This window comes from Rissa tridactyla, chromosome 15 (assembly GCF_028500815.1).
Source record: "Rissa tridactyla isolate bRisTri1 chromosome 15, bRisTri1.patW.cur.20221130, whole genome shotgun sequence".
Classification (NCBI taxonomy): domain Eukaryota; kingdom Metazoa; phylum Chordata; class Aves; order Charadriiformes; family Laridae; genus Rissa; species Rissa tridactyla.
In genome coordinates, this window is record NC_071480.1 from 12329074 (window position 1) to 12348133 (window position 19060).

Below are 19060 nucleotides of genomic sequence, written 5' to 3' on the forward strand. Positions count from 1 at the left end.
ACAGTGCAGAGAGAGGGGCTCCTTAATTGGGGATCTTTGGTAGAGCCTGCGACAGCCACACGGCCACCGACAGCCGCACGGCCACTGACAGCCTTGCTAACTGCCCTGGCTAGCAGGGACAGGGACAGGGTTTGTGCCACATGGCCAGTAGCCCCGGTCCCAGGGGACCCCCGGGGTGTGGGGAGGTGGGCATCTGGCACTGTCGCAGCAGCAGCAGGGCACAGGCAGCCATCCGGGGAAAATCTGCATCCCCGCTTATGCAACGCCGCTGATTTATTCATGCCTGAACCGGGCACTGGCCTAGAAATTAGCCTCGGCGATGCCGGGGAGGGGCAGGGCTGGGGAGATGCCGGAGGACGGAGCCCCGGGGGAGGCTGCGGGTGCAGGGCCAGGCCCACAGGGCACCCAGGGGACTGTGCACCGGTGCTCACCCCACAGCCGGCAACGCCGGACGGGGCACAGGGTGCTGCCATCCCACACACGGTCAACAGGGCTGTGGACAGGCACAAGCCCTGCAGGACAGGCAGCGAGGGGTCTGATCCCCTCTTCTCCCACGCCAGATTTTGCATGATTTATCAATTTAAGCACAGGAGCTCCCAGCACCCAGCCTGGGCCAGGGCAGGAGACGGCGGCAGAAGGCTCTGGGTGGCCCAAGGGGAGGCTGCACAGGGCGGAGGACGGAAGCGGCGCTCAGGAAACGGTCGTTAGAAAAGCAACAACAGTGAAAATAAGCGGAGTGCCCGGCCTTTCCCGGCAAAAGGGGGCTGCGTCCTCCTCCCCACCCTCGCTGCTTGTTTGGAGGGATGAGAGGGGCAGCTCAGCGAGGGGAAAGGACCCAGCCACCCTCTGTCCCCGCCAGCAGCTCCCCAGGGCTGGAAGAGGCGCCCATGCCCCCAGACACCCATGCCAAGTGCCAAAGCACGGGCAGGGTAAGGGCAGTCGGGAGCCCAGGGCATCCATGGGTGCCTTGGGACCACATCCCCCCAGGAAGCCGCAGGCAAGAGCCCACACGAGGACAAATGCCAGTGCTGGGAAGCAGCCGAGCTCCTCCGCACGGTGACAAAGGGTCCCTCTGCCCCTCACCCTGCAGTTCTACATCACAGCGAGGTCTCCCTGACCACTTCTCCCCCAGGAAGAAAGGGGCTCCAGCACCGCCGCCGTGTCCCACCACCCACCAGGCGAGCGCAGGGTGGATGGGAAAGACCCTGGGACTGGGACGAGCAAACATCTGCTCACCCCCCACGCCGAGCCCCGGCCTCCTTGGAGGGAAAAGGCTGCATAGGAGCAGTCGCACGCTCCCTGCCGAGAGGAAACAGATGCCGCCGGCCCGGCCCAGGCATTTCCCGTCGCTGTCAGGGAGTGCTGAGAGATTTGCAGGTAGCAGAGGCTGCGGGATCACTTCCTGCCCCGGCCGTGCCTCCCCGCACCATCCTGGATGTTTCGGTTTAGAAGGGGATGCGAGGCGCAGAGCTGGGCACCGTCAGAGCCCGCACCCACATGTCGGGCTGTGGGGCGACAGCTGCCACCGCCACCCATCCCTCATCAGCCGGGGGGAGTGCGGGGGCTCAGTGCAGCCCCCCAACCTCAAAATCTCCAACTGCTCCTGAGGAGGCTTCTGACGCCCAGCTCAGCCCTGGCCCACAGGTCCCACCACGGGGAAGGTCTCAGGACGCAGGAACACGGGGTAGGAAGGGTCTGGCGCCCGCTTGCACCACGAGGAAGAGCAGCTTGTGCCCCAGCACGGATACGCGCAGGGAGGGACAAATCCACCAGCGAATAAAAAGAAGTCATGGATGCCAGTGGGACAGAGCTCCCCGCTCCCCCAGGGGACACAGACAGGACAGGAACGGCTGTAGAAACCAGCGCAGATTTATTGCTAAAACACAACCACCGGACACCTGAAGGCTGCCGAGTGCCCTGGCAGGGCCCACCGCAGCCGTGCCGGGACCAGGCTCTGAAAAACGAGGGCAGAGGGAGGGCAGGGGGAGCCTGACCCACGCACATGGGTGTCTGCTCCCCCCACGGCCCCCCCAGCCCTGCACGGCAGGACGGTCAGTTGTTGGCCAGCAGCTGCTTTCGCTGTTGCTCGAGCAGGGCTTCCAGGCGGTCGGCTCTCTGCACAGCCGCCTGCAACAGAGCACACGAGAGGCAGAGCTGGCTGCACCCGGGGCAGAGCCACAGCCCGAGGGGCAGGGGGGGCCGGGGCCCACTGCCCCCCTCACTCACTTCGTACTGCTTCCGAAGGCTGCTCACACTCTCCTCCTTCCTCGCCACCGCCGTCTTCACCCTGAGCAGACGAACAGAGAGGCTGAGGACCCCCTCCCCAGTGCCCAGCCCCAAACACCGGGCTGGCCCGGTGCCCCAGGGGGGTGATTTCAGCCCCTCTCCCCCCGCCCGGCACACTGCAGCAAGCCAAGGAGCAGCAGCTCTGGGCTCGGGGTGCCATTACACACCAGAATCACCTTTATTCCCTTGCCGAGTGTACATAGCTTGTATCAAGTCAGCTACAGGAAGAAGGGGCCATTAGCTTCACAAGACTTAATTAATTAACAGGACCACAGGGAGGGGATTTTAAGTTTCTTCCCATTTCTCAAGCCCACAGTTGCTGCCTCATGGCTGGACTCTTCCCCACGGCTCTCAGAGCCCCAGACCTTCTGCCTTTCAACCTTTGCCAGGCTGTACGTAAGGGACGGAAGGGGAAAGAGGATCCTTGTTATCTCATACTTAAGGTATGATCCTGGCTCTCAGAGTGAGTGGGAATCACTCAGCAGGATCCAGGAAAGCCAGTGAGCTCCATGTGCTCATACAACAGCCGCTCGTTACAGCTGGTGGCGAGCAGGCCCGTACAGACACCGACCGGAGGGACGGCTCTGCACCACGCAGGAGCATTAGCACAGGGCTCTGCCCCACGCAGAAAGAGCTCCCGCAGGGGACAACGCGCTTCCCCTTCCGATTCTCCTTTCATTTGCAAAATGCCTCCCCCGCAGGCAGACTCGAGGGAAGAGGAAGCCTTACATCCCTGCCTGACGCTGAGCCCAGCTCCCAGCACCATCTCCCCACTGAGCGCAGGATGGAGCTGAGCCCCACGGTGCAGCCCCACAGTGCCAGAGCCCTGAATGCAAGCACAGCCCCTGCTCCCTGCGAACCAGGTGTTGGTGCAGGGACAGCCAAGGTCCCTGGCACATCTTGGGGATGTCACAGCTGCCCTTGACCTCTGCAGCTGTGCAGCGGCCAGCCGAGCACTGACCCAGCAGCAGGCTGCTCCCTCCCCTACGCTCAGAGGAGGGAATGAGTCGCCTGGCCCCTCTTGGAGCAGCAAATCTGCAGAGGACGATGCCGTGGCTGCAGTCACAGGCATCGTGTGCTCCCCAGGAGCTGACCGTGAGCCCGGCCGGCTCGCAGTGCTCCTGCCAGGGAGGCACCGCAGACGGAGCTGCGCACCACTGGTCTCTCCTGGCAGCAGTCCTCACACTGCTCCAGCTGCTCACCCCGCACTCGTGTCCTCCAGGCACACAAGGGAGCAGCCCCCCTGGGGACAGGATGACACAGAGCAGGCTAGAAGTCACAAGGGCCAGAGGATTCACAGCGGCTGAGCAGGCAGCCAGCTCGGGTGAGACTCTGCTGCCCATTTCGCCCTGACAGGACTGGAAGCCATGCCTGAGGACGCAGCACTGCGGACACGCTCTGGAAACACACCCCAGGCCAGCTCTGCACCCATAGCCCCAGCTATGAGCCCAGGCAGCCTCACCTCCTGTGAACCTCCTCCAGCTCTTTGTCCTTCTCCCGCACTACCCTGTCCAGCTCCAGGCGCTGCCGGGCTCTCATCTCCACCATCTCCGCCTTTAGCCGCTTGTTCTCCTCCTCTGTCCCCACCAGCCTGTCAGTGAACTCCTGCCGGATCACTTCTGCCAGGCTGCTCCGCTCCTGGGCCAGCTGGTCCCTCACCTGCAGCAGGGCAAAGAGGTGTCATCAAGGCGCTGACAGGCACAGGGTAACACAGGGGGACAGAGCCAAGCAGGGCACGGAGCAGGGAGAGCTCACCCACCTTCTGGATCTCCTCCACCTCCTGCTCCTTGTGCTTCAGCAGGCCCTGCAGACGAATGCTCTCCCCTTCCAGCTCTGCCAGCCGCCCCTTCAGCTCATTGCAGCGCTCCTGCAGCTTCCGCTCAGACCTCTCCAGTTCCTGGAACTCTACCTCGTACTTGTCTCGGATCCTTTTAATCCTAACAGGAGAGAAGGCCAGGCAGCCTGGCTCAGCAGGAACCATCCCCAGCCACCTTCGTGCTGCAGGAGGGACCACGACAGTGCAGCAAGGGGAGGGATCTGCCCCACAGGAGTTCCACAGCTCTTTCCTCAGTAAGAGATAAACTTCGCCCCTGCGAGCCGCTCCTTCCTGCACTAACACTGCTCACAGACTCAAAAAGCTGTGACTCGAAGGCTCCCTCCCCATTCTCCCCCCTACCTGTTCTCTGCTGCCCTCTCACACTCCTCCTTGGCTGAGGACATGTCGGCCTCCAGGCGCTGGATCACCAACTCTATCTCTTTGTCTCTCTCCTTCCTCATCTCCTCCCGCAGCTCCCGCTCCCGGGAGAGCAGCCAAGCTTCCTGGGGACAGAGATGGCAAACATTGCCTTGAGACCTCCCTGAGCCCAGGGGTGGCACCTCTGGAGAAGGGCAGCCCTTGCTGTTACCTCCTTCTTCACGTAGTTTGCCTCCCAGGCCTGCTTCTCAATCTCCAACCGCTCCTTCAGCACCTTCACTTCTGCCTGTGGAGAGACACAACCGCTCAGCTCCAGCAGCTGTGGCATCACACCCATAGGATATGGGGCTCAGTGGTGCCAGCAAGAGTCACCGCAGCCACGTGCTGGGGGACTGGACTGCTTGCACCCCAGAACGGCAATCCAGGGCCCAGAAATGCAGGGAAAACCAGACCTGATGTCGCCTCTCCTGCTCCTCCTTCTCCTTTGTGTACTCCTCCTTCAGCGCCCTGGTGACAGCCGAGCTGCTGGCCTCCAGCTGCTGCCGCAGCTCCTCCGCCTCCGCTCTCTGCCTGCCCGCACAGACCGCAGCTCCCAACGTCAGTGCCGGCTCAGCCTCGCCACCCCCTCCTCAGGCTGCTCCCCCTTGGCCCGCCTCGAACACCAGCCCTCTTCCCACCAGAGCCTGGCATGGGGAAACCAGCCCCACTGCTCCCAAGCTCAAGGCTGCCTCCAGCCCTTGACTATCACGAGGGCCTGGCTGCTAGCCCTCTCACCTGGCCGCTTGCTGGCTGAGCCGCTCCTTCTCCTCGGCCACCTCCGCGTAGAGCCGGCGCCGCTGCTGCTGCAGCGCCTGCTCCTCCTGCTCCAGCTGCTGTTCACACCTGCGGGGCAGAGCAGCCTCAGGGATGTGCCTGGCTTCGGGTGTTCATATGCCTCCATCCTGCACCATCCCATCCCTTCCACAGTCAAAAAGGGGTTGGTCTGACTCTGGAGGATGCCCCTGATTCACCAGCATCTTCCACCTTAGGCTGGTGGAAAGAAAGAGGCTGCTGCCCATGGATATTAACTGCTGCAAATATTGGGAACCCTCTGGCACGTAGGTGGTGGACACCACCCCCATGCTGTGAGCCCCAAACCACCCTCAAGCCTCCCCCATGATGATGTACCGCTGCCGGGCCAGCTCCCTCTCCCGCTGGCTCTGCTCCTCTTTCTCCCGCTCCAGCAGGTCCCGCAGCTCCTCTGCCTGCCGGCCATAGTGCTGGGCAGCCCGCTCATCCGACTGCAGCAGCTCGGCCTCATGAAGCTTCTTCAGCTTCCTGATGTCTTGCCTGTGCTTCGCGATGAGCTTCTGGATCTCTGGCTCCAGCCCTGGGGCAGCAGGAAGGACAGTTATTGCTCAGCCTTGGGACTGTCCGGACCCCAACACTGGTGCCCTTGGCCCTGGCCAGCTGGCAAGGAGGCTGCGAACACATCAGCTAGCAAGGAGGGGCTGGTAAGAAAGTGGGGGCGAGTATGCACAGGCTTTCTTACCCTCTAGCATCTGCCTCTACCAAACACAGGGAGCAGAGTCTGCCCACACTGAGCAGCTCTTCCCCAGGCTGTCAGCAGCTTCTGCAGACACATCCCTCTCCTGGACCAGCACAGACATGACCGCTGTACCAGCCCGACTCCAGCCACCACCGAGGGAATGTGCCAGTACCTTTCACGGTGATTTCTTTGATCTTTTTGGTTTTCTCATCAATCCACTTCTCCCGCTTGATTTTCTCGGTTGCGCTCATCAGTTCCTTCAGTTTCTTAATCTCCTGCTTGGAAGCAAACGGGAGAACTTCAGAGACAAGCTAGGGGAGAAAACCCCTGTTAGCCTGGGAGCCTGGCTGTTGAGAGGGAAGATGCAGGCAAAAGCAGACGGTCTGAGCTGCGCACAGACAATTCGCACAGCCCCGGCCAGGCATGTTCTCCCAGTCCAGAGAAGCAGCTGTACACTCTCCCCGTGCCTTCTCCTCTCTCTCACAGGATGGGGCTGCTGCTGCCCCACAGACCTTGAGCACGGGGGAAAAGAGCAAAACCCTTGGGAAAGCACTCGCTGGCTGAGACAACAGAGCCCCTGTGGAGAGAGGGCAACTGGGGCCACTGATGGTCCTCGCGTGTAGGTCAGTCCATCTGTCAGCAGACGCAGGGTCATGCATGAAGCTGCTTCCTTCTCCACCCTTCCCTCTCCCTGGCATGGAAGACCCTCCGGCAGGAGGGCAGACAAACAGATGGGCAGGGACACCCCCCAACACTGCGGTACCACTGCAGACCAAGCTCCTGCGGCACCCCAAAACTCATCAAAGACTTGGAGGCCGCACAGCCGCTGCTCTCGCTTCCTCCTCTAGCTGCGTTTACCTCCTCCGCCCTCCTCTCCAGCAAAAAGGCTGGAGAAACACCCAGGCCCTGCTGCCCATGGAGCTCTTCCCAGCACTCCCATTGGCAAAAGCCGGTTGAAGCACTCAACCATGTACTTTGGTGCTGGGGCTTCTGGTGAGAAAGGCACTGGCCAACAGAGAGCCCAGCCTGGCCAGAAATGCGTCCATTTCGACACAGGCAGATGACAACTACGTGCAGGACGTGGGGACATGTCACAGCTCTGGAGGACATGTGTGTGGCAGGACACCCAATGGCCGCTGTGTGGAGAGGAGCAGATAGTAGCAGCGGGCCGCCTGCACAGCCCAGGACTCACTCTTAGGGGAAAAAGAGGGCAGGAAAATTGTCATGGGAAGACAGGGACAGCCTGAAAGCAGCAGCGGAGAACATGGCCTGGGGAGACAGGGTGGAGGGGCTCCTTCACGGGGCTGACCCTGCTGCTGAGCAGGGAGCTCCCAGCCCAGCCCTGCTGCCTGCAGGCCCTGCGGAGCCAGAGCATGTCAGGGCGCAAGAGCAGAAGGGCAAGGCACAGAAAAAGAGCAAAGACCACAATTACCTCGCAAAAGGGGCCCAAAGTGCGCCAGACCTGGGGAGAAAAAAAGGAGGGGATGGAGAGAGAATGGGAATTGCAGTCACAGGGGAGTAGCGAGATGGGAGGGGAGAGGCAAAACCAAACAGCCGTGTGTACGTGAGTCCAGGGACAGGGCAGAGAGAAGGGCAGGGGAGCGAGGGAAGGCACAGCCCAACCAGGCAGTTACACAGATGTGCCAAGGGCCCGGCAGCACCGCTGGCAATCGCAGCTCTGGGACAGAGGCAAAGCCAGCCCTGCTGGGGAGCGTGCCACATGGTGGGGACCTGCTCTGGCAATCAGGGGACCCCCACGGGGACAAACATCCCCCGCCATGCAGAGGAAGCAGGGACCCCTATAGCAGAGCCCAGAACAGGAACAACAAAGGGGCCAGAGAGCAGAGACGGGCTCCTGGACCATTCCCACCGCTGCTGCCCTGCTGCGAGCGAGAGGTAGGAGAGGCACCTCCTCTGCCCCGCGCAGGCTGCAGCAGCAAAACCAGCCCCGTCCCTCCACGGGATGGGGCCCCTGCAGGCATCAAGTACAGCAATATTGCGCTGGCTTCTTTCTCTCAGCTGGGCTCAAAACTCAGGCAAAGTGAGCCAAGCGAGCCTTCGCTTTGTTTGCATGAGGGTGTCTGTCTGCACAGGCTCAGACTGGCGCAAACGCCTGCCCCGCTCCAGAGCCCTGAGCACGAGCTCGGCTGCAAGGCCAAGGGCGAGCAGGGACACGGGCAGCAGAGCCAGGATGAGCCGTGCGGCCGAGCTGTGTGCGAGCCAGCGGCGCTGCCTCCCTGCCAGCCCCGGCACAGGGCGAGCCGAGCTGTCTCCATCTGTGGGAGAGGGAGCTCTCTGCACGCTCCCGAGGGAAGCTGCCAGACAGCTCCCAGGAGCAGGCAGCACATCCTCACCGGGGAAACAGCCCTCTGTGTGTTTGGGTGCTGGTCAGGCCCAGCAAAACCCACAGAGGTCTGTTACCATTGCTTAGACACTCCATGTTCCTTTACAATCTTGTCCCCATTCATCTCTGAGAGGATCCCCGCTCCTGCAAAGGGGGCTGGAAGTCACCCAGCTCAGGAGGATATGGCCACAAGTACAAATTCCTCAGGTTTGTGCCAGCGCCTGCTTTCACCTCCGCCAAAGCAAGATCCCCTGGTCATCCCCCAGCGGGGGAAGAGCTCTGTCCACAGCAGGGTGTGTGGGAAGGGTCTTTCCAAGCAGAGCCCCCAGGAGCTGGCACTGTCTCTTGGTCAGTCCCATGCACCTGGCTTTTGGCAGCAGAGGACAGCAACCACTTGGGAAGCCAGGACACAGCTCTGCGGGTGACATGGACCTTCTGTGCACAGAGAATGGCTTCCCAGAAGGACTGGGCCCCACCAAGGTGAGAGAGACTGTACTGCTCTGGGCAGAGGCCCCATTTGAGCAAAACCAACCAACTCTGGCCGTGGCACTTCTCTTCCTCTCCCCTCCTGGCCCCCCCACCTTCCCCATCCCCTCACCAGCTCGTGCTGCTCCTGCATTTGGGTGATCTTCTTGCCGTACTTCTGGTCCACTTGTTTCAGCTCAGCTACCACAGCCTCACACTTCTCACTCAGCACCTTCTTATCATCAATGAGCTGGGCAGGGTGAAGAAAAGGCATTGGGCAGCTGGGCAGGGTAGAGCCACCTCAGCTTCTGGCTTCAGAAGCATCAGTCTGAGTTGGGATGAGAGATTACCTGGTCAATGAAGGCCAGATGCCTCTGGATAGCTGCCTCGTACTGCTCCCTCTGCAGCCTGAGCTGGTGGCCAAGCTCCTTCTCGGTCTGTTTGACATGCCGGACAGTCAGTTCCCTCTGCTGAGCCTTTTGGAGGTAGGGAAGAAATAGACACAAGACACTAAGAGGAAGAAGTTACGCTAGCTCCACCATGTGTACAGGAGAGAACTACTGAACCTGGAAGGCACTGTCAGGCCAGAACAAGGAGGAACAGAGCTAAACCGAAGTCCCTAGTTCTCACACCTCCTGCCCCCGGCAAGAACACCCAAATCCCCATGGGACAGAAGAAAAGCGAGTTCAGCTCATGTCCTGACCAAGGGGTTTTGGACCAGCCAGGCACCTGCCAGGGAGGGGAGTTTGAAGATGCCTTTCAAATCAGGGGGGCAGCAAGGAGAAATCTGAGAGAAGCCCACACCAGACTGGGAAGAGCCTTGCAGGTCTTTTCCATGCTAACAGCAACCGGGACTGTGACATGCCCGGCAGCCTCTGGCTCCTTGGCACTAGCCCTGGGAGTGCTGCAGTACGTTGCTGGGGACACAGATGGGAAGCCCTATTTGCAGAGCCCTGATCTTGTGCTTCAAAGGCACTGCTCCCAGAAACATCTGCTAAGGGCTCTTGGTCTTCATTCCCCAGCAAGCAAGCACATCTGGTGCACACACCAGGGCTGTCTGCAGCAGGCTGATGGCTCGCTTCTTCTCCTCCACTTCCAGCTTCAGCCTCATGATGGAGCTGGTGACCTCCGTGGCAACAGCCGATGCCTGCTCCAAGTGAGCCAGCTCCTCTTCCGAGAGGAGACCCTGCCACAGCGGAAAAACGCTATTAAAAGGGGATGGGGACCGCCTGGAACCAGGACAAGGAGACGGGAGACCCTTCCCACCAGGGTCTTGCACCACCTCTCCACCACCTCTTGCTTCAGCACTCACCTCCCGCTGCGTGGCCGAGGCAGCCGACCTGGGCCTCTCCTGTTCCGACTTCTCCATCTCATCCAGGAAACTGATAATGCTTTGGAGCTTGGCCTCTGAGAGCAGGGCCCCGTCCTCAGGGACCCCCGGGGAGTGGTTCAGCTTCCCAAACTTCTCCAAGTTATCAGCAGTCAGGGAATTGGAGCTGGGCTCCTGCTGGGAAGACACAACTGTGAATGAGCACCCAGGGGAAGGCTCGGGAGAAGAGGTGCTGGGTCTTCTCCATCACTGGAGCCCAGTCCTCCCACTGCACCCCAGTAAGCAGCCTTGTGTGTTAGCATACACAGCAGTGTGCTAACCCCACTCCCGCCACAGCCATCACATAGTTTTGCTCCTCCTTGTGGATGCCTAAGCCCTGGCTGCATCAAATTCCCCCCTGGCTGCACCAAACCCCTCCGCTGCCTTCTCTGGCAGTGAATCAGCTGTGTTTCTCACCTTCCACCACCCAGCAAGCGCTGGGAGAAGGCAGACCATAGGGGAACCTGCTCCCACCAGGCAGCCGTTGCTGTCAGAGGGTGGATGCAACTGGCCTCAGCCCTCTGCTTACCCCATCTACCCAGGCATATCTGTCCTTCTTGAAGAGCTTTGGTGGGGGCAGCAGCTCTGGTTCTTCCTCCAATAGCCTGAGTGTGTCCAGCAGCTCATTGAGAGTGACCTTGGACTGAGCCCTGCTGACAGCAGTCACCACCGTCTCCAGATCTTCACCACCCATCTCTCTGGAGCTCACATCCTAGAGGAGAAGACAATGCACCTTGCAGGACAAGAGTTTGCCGGATCTCCCCAGAAGTTAACAAAGGCTCCAAAGCTGCCCCAGCAAGGATCCCCGCGAGGTAAAGCCAGACTCACCTGCAGCTTGTCCTCTGCCCCAGGGTCTCGCGAGGGCATGGAGCCGAGGTCTGCGAGGCTGCTCTCTTCTGGCTCTGCAGCTACTGGATGGAAATTGACCTCTGCAGGAACCAGACTGTTCTCAGGCACTTGCAACCACCAGCCCCTTCGAAGCAGCTCCTCAGAGTGAGAACCGCTCCTCCACCCTCCTCCTTCCCCCTCATGTCACACGCTGCTCCAAAAGCATCAGAGACCCACAGAAGGGACTCACCAGCATTATTGGCTTTGGTGATGCTGCTGGCTGGACTGATGTTCCTTGCAGAAGCAGGTTTGGCAGGCTTCTTCTTTGCTACCCTTCTGCTCTCCTTCACCAGCACAAGCTCTTCTTCTGCCAAGCGCTTTGCATCCAAAGCCTTTTGGGCCCTTTTCTGGTGCAGTTCCTGTAGGGACAGACAGGCCATCAGCATCTTCCCCAGCACAGAGTGTGCTTTGCCACGTACTTGCACTGCTTTAAGTGCTTAACAAGGGCCTGGGAGACAGCAACAACCCACAAACTTGCTGCTGAAGGGTTAACAAGGACAACTCTGGAGAAAGGGAAAGCATAGGAACAACAGCTCTACTCTTTGCTGCTCTGAGCAGAGGGGTGGCCAGGGTCTTGCCAGCTCTACATGTGAACAAGGACTGCTCACATGCCCCTGCGCAGTGTCCTTTGCTGCTCCGTAAAGGGCCTCCAAATCCCGAGGGCTGAGCACTGCACAGTGCAGTGACGCCGCAGTGCCCAGGGGGCTGCCTTAGCCGAGTTTTGGGAAGTCACTTAAGGCACAAGCACGTGCTTGCAAAGCTGTTGCAGCATTTTGCTGTCCTCCAGCTGCTCACTGCTGTGTCTCCTCTGACCCCCCCGATGAAATACGATTCCATTTAGGGCAAAGAGAAATCGGGGTTTTAAAAAAATCTTCAGTGATACTGCAAGCCAACACGCAACTCCCTATAGTCTGTGCCAGCCCCTCATCTGTGCCCCAAGAGCAGAGGGAGCTGGAAGGACACGGTGAAGATGAGGAGGTGCTTCCTGCCAGGAGGCACAGCACAGTGCTCAGCCCACCCCGGAGGGTCCCTGTTCCCGAGGAGGGTCCCCTTCCCAGGGCACTCTTGTCCTCGGCCACTCCGAGGAGCTGCAGTTACAGTCTCCCTGTTTCAGTGTGGTCACCCTTTCCCCGAGAACTAGATCGAAATCAGCACTGTCTTCACAAGCTCCGAATGAGCTGCCAAGGCTTGGCAGGAGCACAACAGAAAACCGCTCTATGGCACCTCCGTCTCCGTAGGGAGCACTCCATTTCCAATGCTGACTCTAATTCTGCTTCATGCAAAGCCCCAAGAGATGCAGAGGAGAGGCCCTCTTGCTGCCTCACAAGAAGATGCCAACAAACTGGTCTCATGCAGGCCTTGCCTTCTCCCTACCTGGATGGCAGCACGTCGGGCCAGGCGCGCCTTCTCCTCTCGGATCTTCCGCCGTTCCTCATCCTTTCTCTCCTGCAAATCCAGGATATTCCCTTCCTCCATCCGCTGCTGCCTTTCCTTCCAGAGAGGAGGGTCAAAATGTTACTGAGAGCCCTCCAGCACCCACCACCCACAGCAGAGAAGAGGAAAAAGGCACACAACCCCTGAGGTCACCCCATACCCAGGCTTTCCATCCCCCCAATCCTCCCCTCTGTGCAGGTAGAGAGTCCTCAGAATAGCTCCACTTTAGAACAGCTTATTTTCTTTAGAAACTAAACGTAATTATTAGTCATCTGGGTCTGAAACCACCAAGGAGACGAGGCTTAAAAATAGACTCTCACATGCAAGAGTTATGGTACTCGTTGTTATTGGGATAAATAATTAAACACAAAGAAACACAAATAGCTGCAGATGACTCGTCACTCTCTAATGAGCCACTCGTTACGGATTCGCTACAACGAGCTGAGACAGGGTATCCCTTCTCTGGCCACGAGAGTGTCTGAGACAATAAGAATTCAGCAGGATTTGTGCTGCTACTGCCACGTGTCTGCCTGCTCACAGCTGAAGGGAGCTGGCAGACCAGAGCCATGCAGCGCTGAGCCCAGGGGCTCCTGGCCTAAACTCCCCCTGGAGCCAAAGCCATGCTCCCCCCCTGCACAGCCACCCATCTCCGCAGGGACATGACCCTCCCTAGCTCTCTGGACTGCAAGGGGCTGACTAGATGCAAAGCCAGGGCCTCCTCAGGTCTTGGCTGGAGGGTCTGATGACTAAAGGGACCCAAATTCCCCTGCCAGCGAGGCAAACGGGACACCAGGGTGTCAGCACGGTGTGTGCCACAAGGCAGCGGACAGGACTGACCTCTCTTTTGGAAGCCAGCAAGCGCTCCAGAGCCGCTGCTCCCGCCCTGTGCCGTTGTGAGTGGCGTCGGTACCAGCGCTGGATGGTCACGGCGGCCAGGTTCACCCGCTGGATGAACCTGCGGGGGGAGGGACTGTCAGCGCAGAGCCAGGGTCCTCCTGGGCCACCAGCCGGGCAGCACCACCCCGTCCTGCTGCAGCAGACAGTGGGCTGCTCACCGTGGCACCAGGATCTGTGCCGTCCTCTCACACCCTGACTCAACAAGGCCCTTTCCCGGGCTGACTTTTGGGGTGGAAGGAACTTGTGCCTTTCATGAGGACAACTCAAAGCACAGAGCCGAGTCACAGGGAGGGTAAATCAGCCACTGCGGGTGCAGAGAGGGGCCCTTCCCAAATCTGGAGCCCCGCAGGACAGGAACAAACCAGTACCAGCTCCCCTGGAGCTCACCCCTCTGCCTGGCACCCTCCTCCAGCCTCTTCCCACCAGCCATCACGCATCAGCTCCACCTCACCTCTCTGCCTCCTCCTCTGTCACCTCCTTCCTCCGGGGCTGGCTACTGTTGTTGTTGCGGGTCATGATGTTATTGCTGGAGAAATTCTTCTGAGACTTCACAAAGCTGCTGCTTTCGCCATCCTCATTTGAGGTCGCTTTGACAACGTTGCTAAGGCAGAAGACGAAGCTACTTGGCACCATCCTGCCCCGTCCTGTGCCACATCTGCGCACAAACACGGGGTCAGCACAGCCTCCAAGCCAGGACCCCAGCACACTTACTTGAGGGAGCTGGGTGCCTGGTTGGAGCTTTTGGGTGCAGGACCCTTCTCAGTGGTGGAGTAGTTGTTGTGCACCATGGTGGTGACAGAGTTGCCCATCGCACCCTTGTTGCTCCTTTTGTGGAGAGAAGACAAGGTGTTAGGACTTGCTGGATCCAAAGGGGACAGCATGCACCAACGACAGCCGCTCCCTGCGTTGCAACCCTCAACCCAACCGTGACCGTCTGGAGCATTCCCAAGCTCGCTTCATAGGAGCTGCTACCTGACGCGCAGACAGACACGGCCTGAGCAGACCTAACAGCCTGCTGTTCAGGCTATTCTACAGGCAGCCTTGGCTTAAGTCTCTCCTAGCCCTGAAGGGTTTAAGTTTTACTCGTTCCCTTTCCTAGGGCAAGAGCAGCCTCTCCCACACACCCATCAAGCTCCTGTGCAACTTCCAAGCACATTCTGGCACACCATCATCAGTTTGCCCTGCACTTGACCTCCATGCACCAGCAGAGGCTGAGCACCAGCAGGAAAACACCTCCCTCTGCCCAGGTATTTTCTCCGTGTTAGTTCCTCCCCACACCAGACCGGCTCTGGTTAAGCGCCGCCTCTCCTACCTGTTGTTGGCAGTGAAGTTGGCTGCCAGGAGCACGGTGGCTTCTTTTTTCCTCATGCCTGCTGGTGGCTCAATACCGCGGGAGCTGGAAGGGCCCGGGAACACTCGCGGTTGATCATCCTGCCATGGAAACAGCAGGAGTAAGGGCAGGCAGGTGCCAACCCCATGTCCTCAAACACCACCCTTTTCCTTCACAAGCCAGTTTTTCCCCCATGCAAGAAACCTCTGCTTCATAGCACGGAGGCCTCGAGACTTTGCCTGCGCCTCTGCATGCCTCCACCAGAAGCCAGGAGCATGGAGGTGATGGGCCAAAAGCCCTGGGACTGAGACAAGGCCAATGAAGGCTAGAGGACCAGCCAAGCATGTTGGCCATTCAAACCGTGCCAGCTTTGACTGCAGGCTGAGGAAGGACCAGCCTGGCCATCACAGATCCTTGGGTCTAAGGAAACCCTCCCACTCCACCAAACCCAGCCAACCTCTCAGCCAGGCAGAGGTGGCTTAGTCCACCTGCTCCAGGAGGCCACCGTCCTCACCAAGATGTTCCACGTGGTCTTCTTTTCCGGGGAGGTTTTACTCAGACTCGCAGGTTTCTTTCTTCCCCCAGAACCGCTCTCAAAGAAGGTCAGAAAGTCTCCCATCTGCTCTGAGCTTTAGCCCAAACCCAGGGAAGGCAGAGAGGAGGAGAGAACACGTGTTCTGGAGTTAATATTGCATGCAGACACACAGTAACAAGACAGCAATAGCACGGTTCCCATCCCGCACAGGCTGCTTCAGTGAGAAGCATGCTCTGATCGCAGCAGGGCACTCTAACAACACACACAGCACAGAGCCGAGGCACACCTACCGCCTGCCATTGCGACACAGGAGAAGGGATGGAGAATCATTACACAGCCATGAAATCTACGAATGATTCATTTTTATACAGAGCTTTAGATTTCAGCATGATGTGCAGAAATAGAATATATTGAAGGGATGGGCACAGAGCAACAAAAGAACGGAAAACTGTGATTCAGAGACAGCCCTAGGAGGTCACTGGAGACAGAAGGAGAATTTTTTGTCTCCTAACACAGTCCAGCTATGGTCTGTGGGGTCCAGGAGGGGCTGTTGTAATTGAACGGTCACATCCCTTGGAATTAAACTGAGTGTCTTTTGTGCCAGAGGCTTCCCAGCCACAGAAATACACCCCATTTTCCAAATCCTAATCAAGTGACCTCCCCTCCAAAAAAATCCAAACAAAAACCCAGTCCTTGGCTTTCCAAGGCCAGGTTATAATCCCCGATGTGTATGACAGAGTTTAATGCGCATTTTTTAAAGGCTCAGGTTCCCTCCCAAGATGAGAGGTCAGACAGATGGGTGCAGTTTCACACAGTCCCATCCACGGGACAGACAGACACACGTACGTTGGTGGCTGGAGCCATACCTGCGTGTGCTGTTCACCCGCTGGTTAACCTGGGTGGTGCTGTTGGACCTCCGGAGGTTGTTCATTGCCCGGGATCCTGCATCTTCCTGCAGAAGAGAGAGCTAAATTCAGCAGTGATGTTAAGGAGAAGCATGGGCAGGCAGAGCTGGGATGTCTGGCCTAGGCAGGCTTCCCCTGTGAATCAGGCATCCTAAAATAGCACTGCTGGCGGTGCTACCCTTCCACCCCCATCAACACAGCCCCGACATGATGTTTCCGATATCCCCACGGCTGCCAACCTCTCCTTGAGGCAGAGAGCAATGACACCTCACTCCCTCTCGGGCTCCCGCACTGCTGCTGAGCCAGCAGGAACACGTTCATTTGTGCGAGCTCCCCAGCCGAGAAGGGCTGTGATCGTTACCTGCCCTGGGAATGAGCACAAAGGAAGACTGCCAAAACAGCAGGGATTACTCAGCAAAGAGGGCAGAGACTGAATCTTAACAGAGCCCTGTAAGTACCTGGGGCTCATTCACTCTGCTGAAAAAACACTCATAGAAACACCACTTTGTGAGACCTCAAGAGTCCAGAGCTCCTGCTGACCCCGGCAGGAATGGAGGGTGCTCAGCAAGGAGCAGGCTGGGCCTGGAAACACCACAGCATCCGGCAGAAGATACCAGGAAATCAGGAGTTTCCAGAAGGAAGTCACCGCAGGGAGGTGAAGGGCAAGGAATGGAAGGGTGAAGCCTGATGCTTCCCTGCTTGCCCTTCTGCATACGTTAAAGGGTCGAGAAGAGACCTGAAGAGCAGCCGATCAGATTTGGAGCAAGAGCACAGAGCTGCAGCACTAACACCTGGACCAGCCCGATTCTGCCCTCCTGAAAGTGGTGCAGCTGCACTCCATTAATGCCACATGCTCCTGGGGGGAGCCAGGGCCCTCCCCAGTGCCACCTCCCACCCCAGGCTGTGCTTCAAAGCTCAGCCCGCAGGATCAGCACAGCCCAGCATTAGACAGCCGGCAGAGTGTCTGTGCAGTGAGGCATCCCGCAGCCCGTACACACGCGTCTCCTGCCCTGAGCAGCAGGAGGGATGAAGGACCTCTCCCGCCCAAGACTCACCAGAGCATTCCTCTTCGGTTTGCCATCGGTGGTGACAGAGACGGAGCGTGCCACTTGCTTGGCAGGAGAGGCGCTGCTGGGGCGCCGCAAGACTGGCGCCGGGAGGCCCGTCAGGCTCAAATCCACGCTGCCAGAAGCGGCACCCTGGAAGGAGGAGCTGCTGCGGGTGCTCTTCATGCTCAAGCAGAGAGAAGGGGTCTGGAAGCACAGCGCAGACGAAGTGAAGGCACAGCGAGCGCATCCAGCCTCGTGCAGCAAGGAAATCACACGTTCAGCTCCCAGCTTTGTCCTACAAACGCCAGCACACAGAGACATAACCGTTTTCAAGTGGGACAAAACACTTTCCTCTGTATTCCCACATGCCAAATAACCTGAACACAAGGCCTGGAGAGGCTCCAGGTGAACCCCTCACAGCGCCCGAAAACAGCAGCCACCTCCTCACTGCTTTGACCTAACGCCCTGGCCAGCCAGCCCACATCCCGCTGCCCCATTTATGGGCTGGGGCTCTCTCTTCAAAGCTAGCAGACTACTAACAGAGAGGGGAGAAGCCCCGCTCCCGACACCAGACTCCTTCACTGCATACAGGCTGTGGCTGCCAGAGGATGATGCGAGCCCAGAACAGCCCCTTCTGCTAAGGCCGGGTGTTCAGCTCACCCAGCACCCTGCCTCAGGCAGCGATGCCGAAGAAGCAACTGGGCAGCTCCTGAGGGATCCTTCCCCCACCAGGCACTCCCAATCTCTGCCAAGAAGCTGCTCAGAAGCAGACGTGCCCTCTCCATGGGCACAGGTAGAGCTGAGCCCCCTTCCCAGCTCAGGAGGCGACACAATCCCGTTTACCCCTTTGCATTTCCTCCTGCCACAGCTTTGAACCAGGAGCTGTCGCTGTTCCCAGGCAAACGCCACCGTGACATCACTTTATTTCTTTACATACTGCTACCCAAACCATCCCTAAACCAATCTTCCCCCAGCAGGTGTGGTTTCACTCACACCCCTTGAGGCTCCACCAGAGACCTTGGCAATGCCTTGGCCTCACACAACCCGGGTAAACAAAAGGCTCTCGCTGGAAACCGCTGGGAAAACAGGGCTCAGGCCCAGAGTCCAGGCACAGGACATCCAGACGCAGGCCCCAGGCCCAAGCCTGGGCTGCAGATCCAAGCTCAGGCCCCCAAGCCTAGGACACCCCAGGCCCCCAAGGAGCAGGATGCCCCCAAATGCCAAGGCCCTGGCCTCCAAGCTCCCAGGCCCAGAACCCCCAGGTCCCAAGGGCCTGGCCCTCCAGTCCCAAAGCCCAGGACCCCCCCGGGGTTCCTATGGTCCAAGCCGCATGGCCCAGGACCCTCCAGGCCTCCAGCGTCCTGGCCAGCCAGGACCCCAAGCCCCCAAGGCCCTGGCCCCCTCAGGCCTCCCATCCAGAACCCCAAGGCCCAAAACCCCCAGGCGCCTGGCAGGAGGGGCAACATGGCTGAGGGACTCCAAGCAGTGGACCCGCACACACACCACCCCGCCCCGAGGACTACTGAAGGGCCGGGGCCTCGGGTGAGGCCGGGGGCTGGGGCCGGGGCAGCCCCGGCCCCAGCCCCCGGCCTCACCCTCGGCGCTGCTCCCCTCGGCGCCCAGCTCCACCCCCTCCCCCCGGAAAGGGCCCCGGGGTCGCCCCGTACCCCCGTCCCGGTCCCTCGAGCAGGAGCAGGCCCCGGTCCCACCCGCCCCCACCCCGAACTCCCCTCAGGCCGCCCCGCGCCCGCTCCCGGCGCAGCCTACCGCCAGCGCGTGCCCCGCCCCAGCCATTGGGCGTGGGCGGCGGCGGCTGCCAATCGGAAGGGAGGGGCG

At 59.5% G+C, this 19060-nt stretch overlaps 1 protein-coding gene across 13 annotated transcripts; it reads right to left on the reverse strand.

The window, feature by feature from the left end:
- Positions 1-1851: 1851 nt before the first annotated feature.
- Positions 1852-19006, reverse strand: CEP131 (centrosomal protein 131). Of its 13 annotated transcripts, none has more exons than XM_054221852.1 (27): positions 18992-19006; positions 17231-17519; positions 16137-16222; positions 15250-15364; positions 14718-14836; positions 14117-14230; positions 13857-14006; positions 13346-13463; positions 12449-12565; positions 11265-11433; positions 11015-11115; positions 10716-10898; positions 10130-10324; positions 9866-10003; positions 9168-9293; positions 8951-9067; positions 7441-7470; positions 6181-6286; positions 5648-5849; positions 5255-5362; positions 4933-5050; positions 4692-4766; positions 4463-4605; positions 4046-4223; positions 3749-3945; positions 2227-2287; positions 1852-2127 (listed from the first exon to the last, which is right to left on the reverse strand). In XM_054221852.1, exons 2-27 carry the CDS (start codon positions 17405-17407, stop codon positions 2053-2055), a joined length of 3318 nt encoding a protein of 1105 aa, XP_054077827.1. In that variant the 5' UTR covers positions 17408-17519; positions 18992-19006; the 3' UTR covers positions 1852-2052. The 13 variants fall into 13 exon arrangements, 12 of the variants coding, with proteins under 12 accessions (XP_054077827.1, XP_054077828.1, XP_054077823.1 ...); XM_054221853.1 differs by lacking the exon at positions 18992-19006 and adding an exon at positions 15561-15616 and having other exon boundaries at positions 17231-17249; XM_054221848.1 differs by lacking the exon at positions 18992-19006 and having other exon boundaries at positions 11015-11094; positions 17231-18750.
- Between the last annotated feature and the right edge of the window lie 54 nt (positions 19007-19060).